The sequence below is a fragment of the Somniosus microcephalus genome, unplaced genomic scaffold (genome assembly GCF_052327205.1).
Source record: "Somniosus microcephalus isolate GS21.2 unplaced genomic scaffold, FLI_Smic_1.0 scaffold636, whole genome shotgun sequence".
Taxonomy (NCBI): domain Eukaryota; kingdom Metazoa; phylum Chordata; class Chondrichthyes; order Squaliformes; family Somniosidae; genus Somniosus; species Somniosus microcephalus.
The window spans coordinates 19,934-41,542 of record NW_028225823.1 but is presented as its reverse complement, the minus strand read 5'-3'; the positions used below and the strand labels follow the sequence as shown (position 1 = coordinate 41,542).

At 46.5% G+C, this 21,609-nt stretch overlaps 1 protein-coding gene across 1 annotated transcript in view; it reads left to right on the top strand.

Annotated features, from left to right (window-relative positions):
- Nucleotides 1–21,609, top strand: part of LOC147081231 (casein kinase I-like) — a 106,790-nt gene that overhangs the window by 65,256 nt on the left and 19,925 nt on the right. The window contains exon 4 of the mRNA XM_085980869.1: nt 1,076–1,145. Coding sequence (XP_085836995.1) covers nt 1,076–1,145 — 70 coding nt within the window. The remainder of the gene's footprint in view (nt 1–1,075; nt 1,146–21,609) is intronic.

Below are 21,609 nucleotides of genomic sequence, written 5' to 3'. Positions count from 1 at the left end.
ATGATGTGTCAAGATTTCACTGTTAAAGCTCACTGTTCTGCTTGTGGTAAACTGGGCAGCTGTTGCTTCCACGGCGCTTTCTGTGTGTGTGTGCCTAGGAGTTTGAAATGTTATACCTGGTAATAGATACACTTCAATTTAATGCCTTCAGTGACTGGTGCCAATTTAAAGCCTCAGCGTGTTATACAGAGCTAAGGAAAATCTTGTGCAGTGCTCTTGGTACTGTACTGTTATGAAATAGGGTAAATGTGATTGCCTTGTTTTTTTGACAACTTTATCAATGAGCAAACCTTCAAAACAAATATCAGGTGCACTAAGTTGACAGTGGGCGCAACATCCAGTTCTAATTGGATCTACTGGCACAGTTTGAATATTTCAAAATCAGTCACATAGCTTGAACCAAAATACAAATTTCAGATGCTTGGTTCAATACTGCATATTATTGTGTGCAAACTGTACCTCTTGCAGGGATAAGTGCATCCTACCAACACTGACCTCCGCAAAATGAAGGACAATGAGGTGGCAACTGACTGCTCTCTCTCTAATCCCTGCTGAGTCTAGTTTATATACACACAGTAATAAACTATTATGTATAATCTGCTCTGCTAAAATATCTATCCTTAATACAGTGTGCCACTCGATTTATTAAAACAAAAATGAGCTGCATTGTGGTCAAAGCTACTTGTGAAATATTTTCTGTTTCATAGCCTCTTGTGGGGTATTCTTGGTGCAATCTAGTACTGCAAATAGGAGCTGGGAAGCAAAAGAAAGAACTGTTCAATTTGTCATGGTGCTAATAGTATTAAATTGAACAGGAAAGCTTAAACAATTCCATGTACAGATGTGTCTACTTTGAGGTTGAACATAGCAGCATTTACTGAAAACAACAACTTGCTTTTTTTTAGCACCTTTAACGTATTAAAACTTCCCAAGACGCTAGGTCTTTTATAAGTCACTGCATTTCACTGAAGTTTTCTGAGGCTCATTGATGCAACATAAGTGCAAATATTATCCACGTTTACTAGAATGTCCCTTTCTTGCATGTTTAAATTAATGTATCTTTTTTTAAATTTAGGAACCTATGAAGTCCAGAGCACCACAACTTCACTTGGAGTATAGGTTCTACAAACAGCTGGGATCTGGAGGTAAATGTAGATATAATACTCTAATCGTCTCAAAATCTTGCTACAGGAAACTTTCTGGTATCCGGCACTGACTGGACTGAGCTGGTGCCGTACCATCAAAACTGCCGTAGAAACCAGAGCTAATGTTAAAACATATGGAGCTTTTGAGCTCCGTGTGAATCAACAAACCCTGTTGCTTAGCAACAGCTTCAAAACAGTCGGCCGCAGCTTAAAAGCGTCTCTGTAGCTAAGCAACAGCTTCAGCTAGACCTTGCAGAGCCTGACTGGGGGAAAAAAAAGCAACGAGAAGTAAAAAAAACTTATAGGAAACGGCTCCTGAATTTTGCCGGTAGATAGAGCTTTCTGGACATTTAACCTCCGGTTAAACGAAAGTTTCCTGTAATTTGTTTGAGTGTTCCTGAAGAGTTTCGGTGACTTTTTTTTGTGGAAAATTGTGGTGACTACTGTGTGTGAGATTTGATGAGAGGCAATTAGAGGGTTTGTTTTAATCTAAATTTGTGCTTGAAGAGTTGTAGTTTTTTTTAAAAATGGTTCTTCACTCAGATTGATAGAGAGTTACAAAGTGTTTTGTATAAGTGTGGTCTTTCTGTTTGGTTTGGTGAAAATATTGCAGATCCAGTTGACCACTGTTTAGAAAACTAGTGTTAAAAGTGCATGTAATATAGTAACAGTATTGTCTGTCATATAGTCCTCATGTGTCACCTATGGCTCAGTTGGTAGCACACTCGCCTCTAGGTCAGAAGGTTGTGGGTTCAAGTCCCACTCCAGGGACTTGTGCACATAAAGCTAGGTTGACACTCCAGTGCAGTGCTGAGGGAGTGCTGCACTGTTGGAGGTGCCATCATTCAGATGAGACGTTAAACCGATGCCCCGTCTGCACTCTCGGGTGGATGTTAAAGATCCCAAGGCACTATTTCGAAGAAGAGCAGGGGAGTTATCCCCGGTGTCTTGGCCAATATTTATCCCTCATTCCACATAACAGATTATCTGTCAATATCACATTGTTGTTTGTGGGAGCTTGCTGTGTGTAAATTGGCTGCCGCGTTTCCCACATTGCAGCAGTGACTACACTCCAAAAGTACTTAATTGGCTGTAAAGTGCTTTGAGATATCCAGTGGTCGTGAAAGGTGCTATATAAATGCAAGTCTCTTTTTCACCACCTATAGCGGGTGCATTGATGCTAACGCGATTTGCCCGCTACATGGATTGAGTGGTTTACATGATCAAAAAGTTCTGATGCTAATTAAACCTTAAAATGGACAAAAACAATTATTTCAAGAGTACCTGCGCATAATGACATTGAGACTTGGCACAGAAAAGGTATACTCTGATTTAATCTGTATTGTTTGTTTGCTGTATCTTCTTTCGCAATGGTTGCCTGTAAGAACAGCAAGGCAGTAGCAGAGGAACTTGAACTCCACTGTAGGGGTAGCAGATGACAAAACTAATACCAAAGATAAAAATTGTCTACTGGAAAAAGATGGTTGGATTAGCTGTACCTGAATTGCTTAGTTATTTATTTGGAAGTACACCTTAACGAAGTGCAAACTACTTACTGAACACCAGTGTCTGCTTGATATAGCCAGCACGCTTAAAAAGCTGTAAGGAGTGACTTTGTAATTGACAATAATGGGAATTGGTTAGCGAGATTTGCCTGATTTTTAAACATGGGCAGTTTAAGGGGTGGGGACTGTATGATTGAGCAAATAACATTACTGATTGGTCTTGCATAATTGTGTGATGGTGTGGACCCATCGGATCTCAAAACTGGCCCAAGTTGAATACAAAATCCCACTGTTCAGATTGCTGGGGAGGGGAGAAAAATTCGGACAGTTTTTGGCTGCCATAATGGCTTTCCATTACCCAGCCCCAGGTATTTTGCCTACTCTGTTCAGTCTGTACTCCCTCCTGAATCAGCTCGGGTTTCTGCTCCACTCCTTCTTTGGCCCACCTTGGGTGTTTGACTCCTCTCCATCCCTTTGCTTTTGAGGCCAATGTTGGAAGCTCCATCTGTGCTCCATTCCTTCCGTTCCTTCCATTTGAGGGCCTGCCTGGGGGTACTCCAACTCCACTCCCTTCTCCCTTGCAGTAATTTTAAGAGTGGTCCTGCTCTTGTCATGTTTGCGTTCCACTTCTTGTGTTGGGGGTACTGACGGGTTCTGTTGTAGACCTGGAAGGAGATTTTTAAATGAGCGTACAGGCCTCCTCAACTTAGAGACCGGTAGATCAGCTGAATTGCTGACTAATGCTCCTGCTGCTTGTAACAGTTGGAACTGTGAAGCAGCAGTATAAGTGCTCAGAAAATCAGTTGATCTGCCAGTCCTGATGTTGACTATGCTTGTGCCTATTCAACGTGCACTGCCCCTTTACAGCAGCAACACTATGCATCCCTGATTCAGAAGCTTGCAAACCTTTCTATACCCCCAAAATACAAAGAGGCCAGCACCACTTTCATCTACCCACTTCTCTTTCACCTCTGGATTTCAAACCCTGCTCTGCTTAACCCCCTCTCCTCCCCTACCTCAGATTCACTCTTTAGGACCTGCAGTTTGCTTTTACTTGCTCAACTTTGTTCCCTCAGATCCCAAGAGTTCCCAACTCTTTACAATCTATATTAACGATTTGGAGGAAGGGACCGAGTGCAACGTATCCAAGTTTGCCGACGATACAAAGATGGGAGGGAAAGCAGTGAGTGAGGAGGACATAAAAAAACCTGCAAAAGGACATAGACAGGCTAAGTGAGTGGGCAAAAATTTGGCAGATGGAATATAATGTTGGAAAGTGTGAGGTTATGCACTTTGGCAGAAAAAAATCAAAGAGCAAGTTCTTATCTAAATGGAGAGAAACTGCAAAGTGCTACAGTACAAAGGGATCTGGGGGTCCTGGTGCATGCAACACAGAAGGTTAGAATGCAGGTACAGCAGGTGATCAGGAAGGCCAATGGAATCTTGGCTTTTATTGCAAGGGGAATGGAGTATAAAAGCAGGGAAGTCTTGCTGCAGTTATACAGGGTACTGGTGAGGCCACACCTAGAATACGGCATACAGTTTTGGTTTCCATATTTAAGAAAAGATATACTTGCTCTCTAGGCAGTTCAGAGAAGGTTCACTCGGTTGATTCCGGAGATGAGGGGGTTGACTTATGAAGAAAGGTTGAGTAGGTTGGGACTCATTGGAATTCAGAAGAATGAGAGGTGATCTTATCGAAACATATAAGATTGTGAGGGGGCTTGATCGGGTGGATGCGGTGAGGATGTTTCCACTGATGGGTGAGGCTAGAACTAGGGGGCATAATCTTAGAATAAGGGGCTGCCCTTTCAAAACTGAGATGAGGAAAAACTTCTTCACTCAGAGGGTAATAAATCTATGGAATTTACTGCCTCAGAGTTATGGAAGCTGCGACATTAAATAAATTTAAAACGGAGATAGACAGTTTCCTAGCTGATAAGGGAATAAGGGGTTACGGGGAGAGGGCAGGGAAGTGGACGTGAGTCTAAGTTCGGATCAGCCATGATCCTATTGAATGGCGGAGCAGGCCCGAGGGGCCGTATGGCCTACTCCTGCTCCTACTTCTTATGTTGTTCTTATCATCCCCCCCCTCCCCCAGGACCCCAGCTCTCTCCCAGGCCCATGCCTTTAGTTTATGCTGTTGAGGTTCTTGAATGTGCCAGTATTGGTCAGCTGTATGCTGCTTTTCTGACCAGAACCTGGTGTTTCCCTCCCAAACTCCAACCCCTAGCTTGTCTTATACTAGCATGTGCTGTAGCAACTCGACTGCCTGTGTCTAACCAGGATGGATCACTCCCTTCGACCACGTTCATTTTGATTCTCGTATTGCTTTAAAAAAAAATTAAAAAAAATATTCCTGGGATGTGGGCGTCGCTGGCAAGGCCAGCTTTTATTGCCCATCCCTAGTTGCCCCTGAGATGGTGGTGGTGAGCCTTCTTGAACCACTGCAGTCTGCATGTTGAAGGTACTCTCACAGTGCTGTTAGGGAGGGAGTTCCAGGATTTTGACCCAGTGACAATGAAGGAATGGTGATATACTTCCAAGTCAGGATGGTGTGTGACTTGGAGGGGAACTTGGAGGTGATGGTGTTCCCATGTCTTTGTCTTTCTAGGTGGTAGAGGTTGCGGGCTTGGGAGGTGCTTAAGCCTTTTAAAAGGAAGATGCAAATTCAGGAAAGGAACTTTAATGGGCATATAGACACAAACATACAGAAGGGAGAGGCGACAGGAAGAATTGGAAATCGAGAGTGAGATAACGATCCAAGTGTGAAAGCAATCCAAAGACAGTGAGAGACAAATTAAGACATAGTAGGAAACATAATTAGGACTGGGAGAAAAGCGGAGCGAATTCCAGGAAGAGAGACTATTTTTGTGCATTTTCAGTGCCATGCAAAATAAATTAATAAGAAGACTACATTGTAAACATTGACACATTTCCTGTCTGATCAATACGTAGCAACTATCAGTTGGTGCAGAAAGAATATGAAAATAGGAAGTGACTGGTAACATTTCTGGAAATTCTGGAGGTCAGCATATTGAAATTGTAGCAATAAACCATTGCTTTGTAAAATTTTGAAATTTACCCATTTTAAGAAAGACAAACTTGTATTTATATAGCACCTTTCACGACCACCGGACATCTCGAAGCACTTTACAGCCAATTAAGTACTTTTGGAGTGTAGTCACTCTTGTAATGTGGGAAACGCGGCAGCCAGTTTGCGCACAGCAAGCTCCCGCAAACAGCAATGTGATAATGACCAGACAATCTGTTTTTTGTGATGTTGATCGAGGGATAAATATCCCCAGGACACCGGGGATAACTCTCCTGCCCTTTTTTGAAATAATGCCATGGGATCTTTTATGTCCACCTGAGAGAGCAGACGGGGCCTCGGATTAACATCTCATCTGAAAGATGGCACCTCCGACAGTGCAGCACTCCCTCAGCACTGCACTGGAGTGTCAACCTAGATTTATGTGCTCAAGTCCCTGGAGTGGGACTCGGAGGCAAGTGTGCTACCCACTGAGCCGCAGCTGATACGTAAGACCATTTGTAGTGGCGCTTCTTAGTTTCCAAACAGGCAGCCACTGAGCTGTGGGGCTTTTAACAACGAGTAGACGCGTGTCGAAATAAAACGTTCCCAAACGTAGCTTTGTCTTTTAAACTGTTTACTATAACACTTAACAAACGGAATTACAAAGCAAACACGTATAAACGAACACGGTCAAAAACTGTATTGCTCCAAACCTCACAACTTCTGCCTCCTTCAGCCACGTGCAGTTTAAACTGTAAAATGGCTGCACACCATGTGTGGCTTAGGGACTGTACCATTGTGGCAAGAATGAAGGGGGTGTCTCGGACTATACTACTGGAGCAAGAAAATAGGGGGTTTCTTAATACAATAAGTCGGTCAGGTAAATTAACTATTATGCCATTTAACCACTATTTTAAAGTATTTTCTTAAGCTTTCATGGCTCTTACATTCCGGCCCCTAATTGACTAGGCACATGAAGCATATCAATTACTCAAACATTAAGAGCCATAAACTAATGAGTTCAACATATTTACAATATAAGTGTCCACTTTTTTCGTTCAGGAACCTTTCACGCTGCTTCTTGTAGCAGGCAGAGCTTTGTGATCGGTCTTTCCAGGGTACTGGTCTTGGTTTGCAAACGAACGCGACGAACGACGCCTCTGGAGTCTGGCATGGTCTTAATTATTTTTCCCATCAACCAAGAATTTCTAGGGGCTGAATCGTCCACGATTAAGACAATGTCTCCGACAATGAAGTTCCTCTTTATTTTGGACCATTTTTGACGCTCCTGTAGCAGAGGTAAGTATTCTCTTGTCCATCTGGTCCAGAAAAGGTCTGACATATACTGAACTTGCCTCCACTTCCGACGGGCATACAGATCTTCCTTTTTGAAGACTCCCGGGGGCATGGCTGGCTGTGTTTTCAACAACAACAGGTGGTTCGGAGTCAGGGCTTCAAGGTCATTGGGATCATCTGATGTCTTAGTTATCGGTCGGTCATTAATGATGGCTTCGACCTCGCACAGAACGGTTTGGAGTCCCTCGTCGTCAAGCGCTTGCTGCTTCAGTACAGAACTGAGTAGTTTTCTTACGGTGCGTATCTGTCTTTCCCAGACACCTCCGTGGTGGGATGCAGCCGGAGGATTGAAGATCCACTTAATCCCTGTTTGCATCATGGCTTCCTGTATTTTAAGCTGATTCCAACCTTCAATAGCTTCCCGTAGTTCTCTCTCCGCTCCGACGAAATTAGTGCCATTATCAGAACGCATAATGGACACCTGTCCTCTTCTACAGACAAAGCGCCGCAAGGCGTTAATACAGGAATCCGTGTCAAGCGTGTGTGCCACCTCAATATGAACTGCCCTGATGGTCAAACAAGTGAAAAGCACACCATATCTCTTGACAAGGCTCCGTCCTCGCTTTACCTCGAAAGGCCCGAAATAGTCCACCCCTACGTTTGTAAATGGGGGCTTGTCTGGTAACAAACGGTCTTCAGGCAGGTCTGCCATTTTCTGCTCCCCAGCTCTAGCGTGTAACCGTCTGCAAACAATGCATTCAGAGAGTATTTTTCTTATTACGGAATTAGCTCCTGGAATCCAGTATCTTTGTCTTAGCTTCGCAAGCACGTGATTCCTCCCACTGTGTCCAATACTCTGGTGTATATGCTGAAGAATGAGAGTAGCAACCCGGAGGTCCTTAGAAAGGATAGCAGGATGCTTGGCCTCCTCTGGCATAGCAGATTTGTTTAGTCTCCCTCCCACCCTCAGTACTCCATCTTGCAGTGTAGGGTCCAGCTTGTAGATATGACTACCTTTCTTGATTGGAGTATTTCGCTGTAGAGCTTCGATTTCTTCTGGGTATCTTTGTCTTTGACTGAAGCGAACTATCTCCTTCTCAGCCTTGGCCAAATCCTCCACGGTCAATGAATTCTTGCCCAATGTGGTCTTGTGCTGATGCATATACTGCTGTAGAAGCATTCTCTGCTTATCGGGGTTACTTTCAGACTGACTGATAGTGGCTCGGTACTCTTTTCTCTTACCGCTCAGGTGTAGCAGCAACTCTTTCAACCTTAGAAACCATGCAACTGCTTTCCTCAACTGGTGCCATCCTGAGAAATGGTTAACAAGCTTGTTCACTGTGTCAAAGTTCTCTTTCGTATTTATGAGATTTACTGTGACTGATCTCTTGACTTCGACGTCGTCTTCAGCAATCTGACTTGGCATATCTGGTCTTTCTGGCCATGATCTCTCTGTTTCCAGCAGATAACTTGGGCCTTGTATCCAAGTTTCACTCCTCATGAAGTTTTCAGCCTTCAATCCCCGTGAGGCTTGATCTGCTGGGTTTAATGAGGTGTTTACATACCTCCATTGGGATGGTTGTGTAGCTTCTCTAATGGATGAGATTCTGTTTGCTACGAAGGTCTTGAAGCGTATCTTCTCATTCTCTATATACTTCAGCACCGTCGTGCTATCCGTCCAGAAGACAGATTCTTCTAATGGGAGCTGTAACTCTTTCCGCATCACCTGGTCAACTTTAACTGCAACAACCGCTGCCGTCAATTCCAGTCTCGGGATGGTGACCTGCTTCAGCGGAGCCACCCTGGATTTCCCCATGAGGAAGGCACAATGTTTCTGGCCCTGTTGATTTGTCAGCAAGAGGTAAGTAGCCGTGCCATAGCCGTCCTCACTGGTGTCCGAGAAATGATGTAGTTGAGCCGTCTTTGTAACTCCAAAACTCGCGGGCTTGATGCACCTACTGACGTTGAAGCTAGAAAGTTGTTGCAAATCTGTCAACCATCTGTGCCATCTCTGAGCTTGACCTTCTGGGATATCTTCATCCCACCCTCTCTTGTCTCTACACAGCTCTCATAGCATCAGCTTCACCGGCAGAATGAGTGGTGCCAGGAATCCGAGAGGGTCGTAGATGGAACTGACCACGGAGAGAATCCCTCGTCTTGTGGATGGTCTTTCGTTCACCATTATCCTGAAGTTGAACGTGTCTGACTCAATGCACCATTGTACACCAAGAGCTCTCTCGATAGGAAGGACATCGTGGCTCAGGTCCAGATCTTTGACTTCAGTGGCTCTTTCCTTTTCTGGGATAGAAGCTGGAACTGCTCTGCTGTTGCTTATCCACTTAGTCAGATGGAATCCTCCATTCGAACAGAGTTCTAAGGTCTCTTGACAGTGCAATGGCATCGTCTTCTGTTGACATGGACTTCAGACAGTCATCGACATAAAAGTTTCTGAAGATTGTCTCCACAGCCTCTGATGGTGCTTTGCCTTTGCCATCTTCTGCAGTTTTTCTGAGAGCGTAGCTTGCACAGCTGGGAGATGATGTGGCTCCGAACAAGTGTACGGCCATTCTACATTCCACCATCGCTTGACTAACGTCGCCATCTGGCCACCAAAGGAAACGCAGAAGATCAGCATCTTCACCAGGGATTCTGACTTGGTAGAACATTGATTCTATGTCTGCCATCATGGCAACGAGCTCTTGTCTAAACCTAGTCAAGACGCCAATGAGGGTATTAGTAAGATCAGGACCTTGAAGCAGCTGGTCATTCAGTGAAGTTCCTCCTGAATGAGGCGGCGCAGTCAAACACTACCCGAATCTTTTTCTTCTTTGGGTGATACACACCGTGATGAGGAATGTACCAGACCCTTCCATCGTCTCTGTTCAACTGTTCCTCGGGCACTTTTACAGCATAGCCTTTCGCTATGATGTTTCTCATGAAGCCTTTGTAGTCTTCGTGAAAGTCGGGGTTCTTGTTCAGCTTTCTCTTTAGACTGATGGCGCGTTGTTCTGCTATGCAGCGATTGTTCGGCATCTTCGCGGTCTGTCTTCTCAGTGGCAAACCAATGTGATAGTGGCCATCAATGAACTGTGTAGACCTTGTCATCAAATCCATGAACTGACGGTCTTCTTGTGACATCTCTGTCCTTTCCTCACAGCTGCGTTCTGAGAAGTCTGCGTTGAACTGCTGTATCAACAGCTCTTCAATGCTTGCGATAGAGATGCGATTAACTGACGTTTTGTCGTTCCTCCTTGTTTGACTTGTTGCCATCATCTCTCCTTACCGGTCCATTGACTACCCATCCAAGGGCTGTCCTGACGGCGTAGGGTCCGTCATCCTTGCTGTTTATCACCTGCCATGGTTCCATAGTTTTGTAGGCATTGGTTCCAATTAATAGGCCAATTTCTGCTTCAATGTATGGGCGACGCACCTTTTCTAGGTAAGGCCATCTATCCACATCCTTCTGCAGGGCTAAGTTCCCTATTTTAACAGGAATCTCCCTCTGTGTGAAAACATTAGGCAGGTCTATGAAGTCCTTCTCTTCAAGTCCACACACTTCTAAGTCTGACAGGATATAACTTTGCATTGACTTCTCATGACCCATGGTGCGTAATAGGATTTCTGTTCTTCTGCCTCTAACGTTCAGCTGTTGCATGAGTGATTCTGTGCAGAACGTTGCTGAGCTACCTGGATCCATGAAGGCGTAGGTCTCCACAAGCTTCTCGCTCCTCTTAGACTTGATCTTTACTGGTATGATGGCAAGAATACAGTCACTGTCACCGGCCCCAGTGAGTCCACAAGTTTCTGGTTCTAGCGACACCAGAGCACTTGAAACAACCTTCTCGTCGGTATTGTTTTCTTCACTCTTCTTAGAGACTTGTTCTTCTTTATGGATATGCAGCAGACTGGGATGTTTCCGAGTGCACTCTCTGCATGTTGTTCTTTGCTTACAGTTTCTACTCAGGTGCCCCTGAGAGAGACATCCAAAACATAGGCCGTTGTACTTCAGGAATTCGATTCTGTCCTTATGTGGCTGTGCTTTGATGTCGCTGCAGAAATCCAATGTATGATTCTTCTGGCAGAATAAGCATGGCTTCTGAAAGGCATTAGCAGACGTCACTGTGCTGCTCTTTTTGGGAGATGAGTTCTGGGGCCTTTCTTCCTCGGCCTGGGTGACGATAGTTGCAAAGCTGCTTCCCCTGGAACCACCTTTCCTGAGAGTCTTTGATTCAACAGGCTTGGCTTTCACTCTTCCATCGGTGGTCGGGCTGACATCCTGGATGTTTCCAAACAATGGGTCCCTAGCAATTTTAGCCTGTTTGTCTATGAAATTCACTAAGTCTGCAAACCTGGCTCTACTTTTCCGTCTCTCCATTATCTCAAAGGCTGTTCTTCTCCATTGTTCTCTCATCCTGTAAGGAAGCTTAGAGATGATGATTCTCATAGTCGTAGGATTGTCCATCTCTTCCATGAATTCAACATCCTCCATGGTGTTGCGACATCCTATGAGGAAAAGAACATATGCGTTCAATGCCTCTCCGTCCTCTGATCTGTGGCCACTTGGTAGCCTTTTCAATATATGCAGTGGCTATCTTCAGCTCGTTACCATAGTGCTCCTGCAGCAACTTCCTGGCTTCTATGTATCCCCGGTCCGGTCTCATGTGTTCACAGCTTCTGACCAGGTCTTGTGGTTTACCACTGGTGTACTGTCCCAGGTAGTACAACTTATCGCTGCTGCTCTCTGTTTTGGAGTCAATGGCTTGTTCAAAGGATCTGATGGGCTTATACTTGAGTGGGTCGCCTTGGAACACTGGTATGTCTCTTTGAGGGAGTTGAAACAGATTCTGTTGTTTTACAAGCATCTCTGTAATTTCGTTCTGACGTTGCATCACTCGGTATAGGCTTCTCCCTGTGTCTTCAGGCCTCTGGTGGTCATCAGCAGGGTCTAGTCTAGACTGTCTGACGTCTGGGGTAGCATCACGTGCTCCTGTTAGTGGAGAGGCCACTCTTCCACGCTGTAATGCCAGGGGATTGCCTTCGGACTCTCTTGTAACTCTTGAAGGTGCCCTGGATCCAACTCTGTGACAACATTGACTGGCAGTATTCGCTCCCGCCATCCCGTGAGCCTTCATAATCTTCGTACGCACTCAACCTGGCGTCTGAGACCGCGATAGCTGTTTTTATCTCCAGCTGTTCTTTCTTTGCCTGCACTTGGGCCTGCAGCTGGGACTGTTGGGCCTCTTGGACCTGCAGTTGGGCCGCTTCCCGTTCAAGAGCTTGCTTCTCCGCTAAAGATGCTGCGCGCGCCATCAACGCCGCCCATTCAACCTCCGCTCTCATGCGTCGCGACGAGCTTGTGGTAGAAGCGACTGACCTGCGTCCAGAAACAGAGCTACCTTCTTTTCGATTTTTGCTCGGTCTGGCTGAAGTCTCTGAAATGCTATCGTCTGGTCCGACTTCATCGTCAACTTTATCTTTCTCTACTGTATCAGCATCTTGACGAATCTTTAACATCCACTGTTCCGTGGCCTTGATATAGTCCTTAATGCTGGTTGATTTAAGATCAAACCAGTTGTGCTGATCAGCGTTTCCCTCTTCTTCAGACAGAAGTGCTAATACATCTTCATTGAGTACATTAAATTCTTCATGCAGCTTGGAGAAATCGTAATACATTATGTCTTCAGCTTTCTTAATATTAGCATTATCTTCCATGAGACGATCAATTATCTTCATTTTTCCAGTTATCTGAGCTAATTTAGCCTTCCTTGCACCTATGCTTCTATGTAACTTCTCTTCCATTGCCTTTGGGGTGAGCTTTATTTCCCTCTTTTGGCCAGCAATCCTTCTGGCTGGGGGAAGCTCCTGGCTCCGTAAGGCCTCGGCCATTTTACCTGCAGCTCTTACTTGCTTTGTTCATTCTATTGAGAAGCTAAATAACAGTCACTGTACCTTCGCTTTCTTATATTGTCGTCTGGCTCCGTGACCATTCGTGTATACATTCGCCGACGATTCCGTCCTTTCCTTCTTAGGGAGCTAGTTTTTGACTAATGTAGTGGCGCTTCTTAGTTTCCAAACAGGCAGCCACTGAGCTGTGGGGCTTTTAACAACGAGTAGACGCGTGTCGAAATAAAACGTTCCCAAACGTAGCTTTGTCTTTTAAACTGTTTACTATAACACTTAACAAACGGAATTACAAAGCAAACACGTATAAACGAACACGGTCAAAAACTGTATTGCTCCAAACCTCACAACTTCTGCCTCCTTCAGCCACGTGCAGTTTAAACTGTAAAATGGCTGCACACCATGTGTGGCTTAGGGACTGTACCATTGTGGCAAGAATGAAGGGGGTGTCTCGGACTATACTACTGGAGCAAGAAAATAGGGGGTTTCTTAATACAATAAGTCGGTCAGGTAAATTAACTGTATTATGCCATTTAACCACTATTTTAAAGTATTTTCTTAAGATTTCATGGCTCTTACACCATTCTCCACAGCACATTAACTATCCAGGGTTAAAACAGATCCAGTTTGGTCCAAAGATTAATGGTTATATTTTTCTTACCCATTTATTGAAAGTGGACTGCAGCAAAATTGCTAGTTGTGTACAAACAAGCAGTCTTTATCTTTTCAGCTGAGTTTCACCTCCATGTCCAGGCTTTTTCAGTTGTCTGCAAACATTGATGATGGCAGAAGGAAGCCAGGCTTGATCCCTGTGACAACTATATGCAGAGCAAACTGCTAACTTACTATAGCCAGCGCTGTAATTGGTGGAATTGCTGCAGTAGAAATTGGGTAGATAGCTCCTGAAGTAATATTCATGAACTAAAATTAAAAAATAAATAGAACTGGAATCTTCAGACTTGTACCTTATTTAAACCAACATGGATTTTTTTGGGGCTACAAATTGCCGTATCTTGGAATTTTCTTAAAATTTCCCCCCTCGCTACCCAGAAAAAGCCCAAATACTGCAGAATCAAATGAGAAACAATGGGCTTCCTTTTAGCAGTTTCAATCAGACAAGCAATAATTTTCCCTATTACGAGGACTCTGGTGTCCTAACTACATACAAGACACTCCCAGCTTCCACTGTTGCTTACTGGCCTCTGTGGAGAATCTCTCTGCCACTGGATGCTTGCCATCTGTTGGTTAACGTGTTCATGCAATCGCGGATCTGATTAAGTGAAGAAGTTTCAAATGACTTGACACTAGTTCTTCCTGTTGATTACATATTCTATCCAGTCAGTGTCATTTACATTTTCTGTTTTTTACCATGGATATGCAAATACAAAAATCTTGTTTTTGTTTAAAAATAGTAAATATTTATGTGCATCAAAAAAGGCAATCTTACAGGTTCTGCAAGTAGCTGAAGTGATGTTACATCCTTTATGATGCAAGAAATGTGCCTGGAAAAATTGTATTTCAAAAGTTTTGATTGGACACTGAACCTCATGGGTTAATTACTATTTCTAAAAGGTTACCTGGAATATTGATTTATACCTGTAAAACCCTGACAAATCTGTTGCTTTAGTTTTCAATACATGGGGCTTCTCTTGCAGAAAGGTTCAACCAAAAGTGCAAAAAAATTGAAACTGAGGTAAGGCACAGTGTTATTAAGGCGGGTGGGAGTGGCCATGAGTCCTCAACATTGACACCGGACCCCATGAAGTCTCATGGCTTCAGGGCAAGGAAACCTCCTGCTGATAACCACCTACCGCCCTCCCTCAGCTGATGAATCTGTAATCCTCCATGTTGAACAACATTTGTGGCAAACCTTTAAAGAAATATTCCAAAATTCTCAACGAATATACATTCCAGTAAGTAATAAAACTCTATGGGAAAAGTGATCCATCCATGGCTAGCTAAAGAAGTTAAGGATAGTACTAGATTAAAAGAAGAGGCGTATAATGTTGTGAAGAATAGTAGTAACCCTACTTGGGAGAACTTTTAAAAACTAGCAAAGGATGACCAAAAAATTGATAAAAAGGGAGAAAACAGAATGAGAGTAAAGTAGCAAGAAATATAAAAACAGATTGTAAGAGCTTGTACAAGTATGTAAAAAGGAAGAGTAGCAAAAGTAAGCATTGGTCCCTTAGAGGCTGAGACAGGAGAAATTATAATGGGGAATAAAGAAATGGCAGAGACTTTAAACAAATATTTTGTATTTGTCTTCACAGTAGAAGACACTAAAAACATACTGTAAATAGTGGGGAACCAAGGGTCTAATGAGAGTGAGGAACTTAAAGTATTTAGTATTAGTGAAGAAAAAGTACTGGAGAAATTAATGGGACCAAAAGCCGACAAATCCCCTGGACCTGATGGCCTACAACCTAGGGTTTTAAGCGGTGGCTGCAGAGACAGTGGATTGATTGGTTTTGATCTTCCAGAATTCCCTAGATTATAGAACGGTCCTCGTGGATTGGAAGGTAGCAAATGTAACCCCGCTGTTCAAGAAAGGAGGGAGAAAAAATGGGGAACTGCAGGCCAGTTAGCCTGACATCAGTTGTCGGGAAAATGCTGGAATCTTCTATTAAGGAAGTTGGAACAGGGCACTTAGATTAGGCAGAGTCAACATGGGTTTATGAAAGGGAAATTGTGTTTGACAAATTTATTAGAGTTTTTGAGAATGTAACTAGCAGGGTAGATAAAGGGGAACCAGTGGATGTAGTATATTTGGATTTTCAAAAGGCATTCGATAAAGTGCCACATAAAAGATTGTTACACAAGATGAGGACTCACCGGGGTTGGGGGTAATATTAGCATGGATAGAGGATTGGTTAAAGGACTGAAAATGGAGAGTAGGGATAAACTGGTCATTTTCCAGTTGGCAGGCTGTTATTAGTGGGGTGCTGCAAGGATTGGTACTTGGGCATCAGCTATTTACAATCTATATTAATGACCTTCGATGAAGGGACTGAGTGCAATGTATCCAAGTTTGCTGACAATACAAAGATAGGTGGGAAAGTAAGCTGTGAGGAGAACAGTCTGTAAAGGAATATAGACAGGTTAAGTGAGTGGGCAATAATGTGGGGAAATGTGAGGTTATTCACTTTGGTAGGAAGAATAGAAAAACAGAATATTTTTTAAATGGTGAGAAACTATTAAATGTTGGTGCTCCGAGAGATTTAGGTGTCCTCGTACAGGAAGCACAAAGTTAGCCTGCAGGTACAGCAAGCAATTAGGAAGGCAAATTGCATGTTGGCCTTTATTGCAAGGGGGTTGGAGTACAAGAGTTAGGAAGTCTTGCTACAATTGTATAGGGCCTTGGTGAGACCACACCTGGAGCACTGTGCACAGTTTTGGTCTCCTTATCTAAGGAAGGATATACTTGCCTTAGAGGCGGTGCAATGAAGGTTCACTAGATTGATTCCTGGGATGAGAGGGCTCTCGTATGAGGAGAGTTTGAGTAGATTGGGCCGATACTCTGGAGTTTAGAAGAATGAGAGATGGGCTGATTGAAACATACAAGATTCTGAGGGGGATTGACAGTTGATGCTGAGTGGTTGTTTCCCCTGGCTGGAGTGTCTAGAACCAGGGGCATAGGCTCAAGATAAGAGCCGGCCCTTTAAGACTGAGATGAGGTGGAAATTCTTCAGAGGGTTGTGAATCTTTGGAATTCTCTACCCCAGAGGGCTGTGGATGCCGAATCGCTGAGTATATTCAAGGCTGCGATAGATAGATTTTTGGACTCTCTGGCAATCAAGGGATATGGAGATTGGGCGGGAAGTTCAGGCGAAGATCAACCATGATCTTATTGAACAGTGGAGAAGGCTTGAGGGGCCAAATGGCCTACTCCTGCTCCTAATTCTTATTTGGAGGAAGCTTTGAGGGAAGCAAGGGCACAGAATGTACTTTGAGTAGAGGACTTCAATGTTCACCACAAAGAGTGGCTCAGTAGCTGGCTGAGTTGCTGCCAGACTGCGCCTGCAACCTACGTGACCTTGCCCTCACCAGCCTACCTGTTGGAGACATGTCTGACCATGATAACACTGGCAGGAGTGATCACTGTACAGTCCTTGTGTAGGCTAAGTCTCCACAATGAGGACATCTGCATCATGTAGTGTAGCATTACTACTGTGCTAAGTGGGACAGACTATGATCAATCTAGCAGCCCAAAACTGGGCATCTCTAAAGTTCAGTGAGCCATCAACAGCATGATTATACACCACCACAATCTGTTACTTCATGGCCCGGCACATCGCACAACCTGATTTAATAGGGAGTGGAGTGGAAAAGGATGTGTTGAGTAGCACCAAGCATACCTTAGAATGAGGTGCCAACTTATTGAAGCTACTGCTGCACATGTTAAACAACAAAAGTAGCAGGCTATCCCCATCCTCAACCATGGTGGAGCCCAGCACATGAATGGAAGAGCCAAGGCTAAAGTGTTTGCAAACATCTTCAGCCTAAAGTACTGATGCGCTATCAATTACTCATAAAAGACTGAGAGTTAGAAGAGTAACTAAAGGCTTTTATTAACAACAGAATGGAGGTCTGCCTCGCGTGGTCGACCGGTCCATGATACTAAGGGCTGGGGAGCAGTCACCTTTATACTAGGATCTGTGGGAGGAGTCAGCCGAGGCATGTCCAGGCATGTACACAGTGGAATACAAACAGGACAAACAGGAATACAAACAGTGGTTTACCACATTCACCCCTTGTTTAAAATTGAGTCCGGCGGGGTGAAGTGTATTAAAAGTTAGTGTATTGGAGTCTCTCCGGAGGTCTTGTCTGCCGCTGTGATCTGCGTGGCGACGGCAGGGGTAGTGAAGTTTCCGGCGTCGAGTCCAGCATAGGCTGTGGCACAGGCGTGTCGTCCTCGTAGATGTCGAGCGGGTCGCGGGGCCCAGGCCTGCCGTCTGCTGGGGCTGGATATCGGATCGTGGGGGGGGGTGGTAGTGGGTAGTGGGTTACTGCGGCCCCCGAGGGTGCAAGGTCTCTTATGGAGACACTGTCCTCCCGCCCGTCCGGGTATGCGATGTAAGCATACTGGGGGTTGGCGTGGAGGAGGTCGACCCTCTCGACCAGGGGGTCCGTTTTATGGGTCCTCACGTGTCTTCTCAGTAGGACCGGCCCTGGGGACGTCAGCCATGGCGGTAGCGATGTCCCCAATGTGGACTTCCTTGGGAAGACAAACATTTTCTCGTGAGGGGTGGCGTTAGTGGCAGTGCAGAGCAGTGACCGAATAGAGTGGAGCGCATCGGGGAGCACATCCTGCCAGCGGGAGGTCAGAAGGCCCCTAGACTTTAAGGCTAGCAGGACGGCCTTCCAAACTGTCGCATTTCCTCTTTCCACCTGTCCGTTCCCCCGGGGGTTGTAACTGGTGGTCCTGCTTGTGGCAATACCCCTAGTTAGCAGGTACTGACGGAGTTCGTCGCTCATAAACGATGAGCCCCGGTCGCTATGGATATAGCTGGGGAAGCCGAACAGGGTGAAGAGGTTGTTCAGACATTTAATGACCGTGGCACTGGTCATGTCCGGGCAGGGGAAGGCGAACGGGAAACGGGAGTACTCATCAATAATATTGAGGAAGTACACATTGCGGTCGGAGGAGGGGAGAGGCCCTTTAAAATCGACGCTCAGGCGCTCGAAGGGGCGAGTGGCTTTTATCAGGTGGGCCCTGTCTGGTCTATAAAAGTGCGGTTTGCACTCAGCGCAGACTTGGCAGTTCCTGGTCATGGTCCTGACCTCCTCAATAGAGTAAGGCAGGTTGCGGGCCTTGATGAAGTGGAAGAACCTGGTGACCCCCGGGTGGCAGAGGTCATTGTGGAGGGCCCGCAGTCTATCGATCTGCGCGCTGGCGCAGGTGCCACGCGATAGCGCATCCGGGGGTTCATTTTGCTTCCCGGGCCGGTACAAGATCTCGTAGTTGTAGGTGGAAAGTTCGATTCTCCACCTCAAGATCTTGTCATTTTTGATTTTGCCCCTCTGCTTGTTGTTAAACATAAAAGCAACTGAACGCTGGTCAGTGAGCAGGGTAAATCGTTTTCCGGCCAGGTAGTGCCTCCAATGACGCACAGCCTCCACAATTGCCTGGGCCTCCTTCTCAACAGCGGAGTGTCTGGTCTCCGGGCCTTGGAGGGTTCGTGAAAAGAAGGCCACGGGTGTCCCCGCCTGATTAAGGGTAGCGGCCAGGGCAAAGTCAGACGCGTCGCTTTCCACCTGGAAGGGGATGGATTCGTCCACTGCGTGCATGGTGGCTTTGGCAATGTCCTCCTTGATACGGTGGAAGGCTAAGCGGGCCTCTGCCGTCAAGGGAAAAGAGGTGGACTTGATCAGCGGACGGGCCTTGTCCGCATAGTAGGGGACCCACTGGGCGTAATAGGAGAAAAACCCTAGGCACCTCTTCAGGGCCTTGAGGCAGTGGAAGTTCCATAAGGGGACGCATCCGGTCGGGGTCGGGGCCGATGACTCCGTGTTCCACAACACAGCCAAGGATGGCGAGGCGGTTTGTGCGGAATATGCACTTCTCCTTGTTATATGTCAGGTTTAGGAGTTGGGCGGTGCGGAGGAATTTTTCGAGGTTTGCGTCATGGTCCTGCAAGTCATGGCCGCAGATGGTCACATTGTCCAGATATGGGAAAGTGGCCTGCAACGCATTTTGATCTACCATCCGGTCCATCTCCCTTTGGAAGACGGAGACCCCGTTGGTGACGCCAAAGGGAACCCTAAGGAAGTGATAGAGGCGGCCGTTTGCCTCAAAGGCAGTGTACTGGCGGTCCTCAGGGCGGATGGGGAGCTGGTGGTACGCTGATTTCAGGTCAATGGTCGAGAAGACGCGGTACTGCGCGATCTGGTTGACCATATCAGCTATACGGGGGAGTGGGTAGGCGTCCAGCAGGGTGTAGCGATTTATTGTCTGGCTGTAGTCGATGACCAGGCGCTGCTTCTCGCCGGTCTTAACGACCACAACCTGGGCTCGCCAGGGGCTGGTGCTGCCCTCAATAATCCCTTCTTTCAGGAGCCGCTCCACTTCGGTTTTAATGAAAACCCTGTCCCCGGCACTGTATCGCCTGCTCTTTGTGGCGATGGGCTTACAGTCGGGGGTGAGGTTAGCAAACAGTTGGGGGGGGGGGTGACTCTGAGTGTGGAGAGGTTGCACCTGGTGCGCGGCGGGCAGTTTGGAAGCTGCTGGCTGCGGACTGTGAGTGGGGGTAGGGGTCCACCGTACGCCATCGTAACACTTTTAAGGTGGCACTGAAAATCTAACCCCAGCAGGACGGCAGCGCAGAGGTCAGGCAGGACCAGAAGTTTAAAATGATCGTACACGGTCCCGTCTACTACGAGTGTCACCACGCAGTAGCCGCCGATGTCCGCCGACTGGGACTCGGAGGCCATAGAAATCCGCTGTTGCGCAGGCAGGACTGGGAGAGAGCAACGCCGCACCGTGTCGGGGTGGATGAAGCTCTCCGTGCTCCCAGAGTCAAAAAGGCAGATTGTATCGTGACCATTTACCTTAATGTCCATTGTGGAACTGGCCAGTTGGTGCGGTCTCGCTTGGTCCAGTGTAACGGATGCCAGCGTAGGGGTCGGTGTGTCGCTGCGGGTATCAGATGAGGCGGTGTCGGGGGCCTGCTGCGTCCCGGCTGTCGTCCAAGATGGCGGCGTCCATGATCCCCATGTGGCTGGAGGCGTCCAAAATGGCTGCTGTACCGGTGATTCGCACATGGCCGGGGAGGTCCAAGATGGCGGCCCGCATGGCCCACACGCGGCGCTGCTGGGGTTCGGGGTGGCTTTGGCCCTGCAGACGCTAGCGTAGTGTCCCTTCTTCCCGCAGCCCGAGCAGATCGCGTTTTTCGCCGGGCAGCGCGCTCTGGGGTGTTTTGCCTGGCCACAGAAGTAGCATTTCTGGCCTTGGGGCACTGCTGTCTGGCCTTGGGACACTGCTGCGGTAGTTGGGCCGTTGTTGGGGTGTGGCTGGGGTGGCACGGCGCTATGAGGCGGTCCTACCGTGTCCCAGGCTGTCATTCCCCGCGGCGTCCACGGTGCAGAGGAGTAGGCATCCATGCCCTGGTAGGCTGCATCCAACGATAGTGCGAGTTCAGAGGCCTTGTTGAGGTCGAGGTTACTCTGCTCCAACAGTCGCTGTCGGGTGTAATTGGATCTGTGGCCCGCTACAAAAGCATCCTGGATAAGTTCCTCTGTGTACACGGCGGCCTTTACATCCTTACAACCACAGGCCCGGCCAAGCACAGACAGTGCCTGAAGGTATTCCACGGTCGATTCCCCAGGTTGTTGTTTACGACTCCCCAGGAGGTGCCTGGCGTACACTTCGTTCACTGGGCGCGTGTACTGGTCCTTGAGGAGCTTGATAGCGTCCGCGTACGAGGTCGCGTCTTGGATGACCGAGTACACTCGGTGGTTCACTTTGGAGGTCAGGACATCCAGTTTGTCCTCGTCCGATTTGATTGCTTCGGAGGCGGTCAGGAATTTTTCGAAACACTTAAGCCAGTGAGTAAACTTGGTGGATGAGTCCGCCTCCCGATGATCTAAGTCCAGGCATGCTGGTGTGAGGATCTTCTCCATTATAAAAATGTTGTTAATAAAATTGATGCGCTATCAATTACTCATAAAAGACTGAGAGTTAGAGTAACTAAAGGCTTTTATTAACAACAGAATGGAGGTCTGCCTC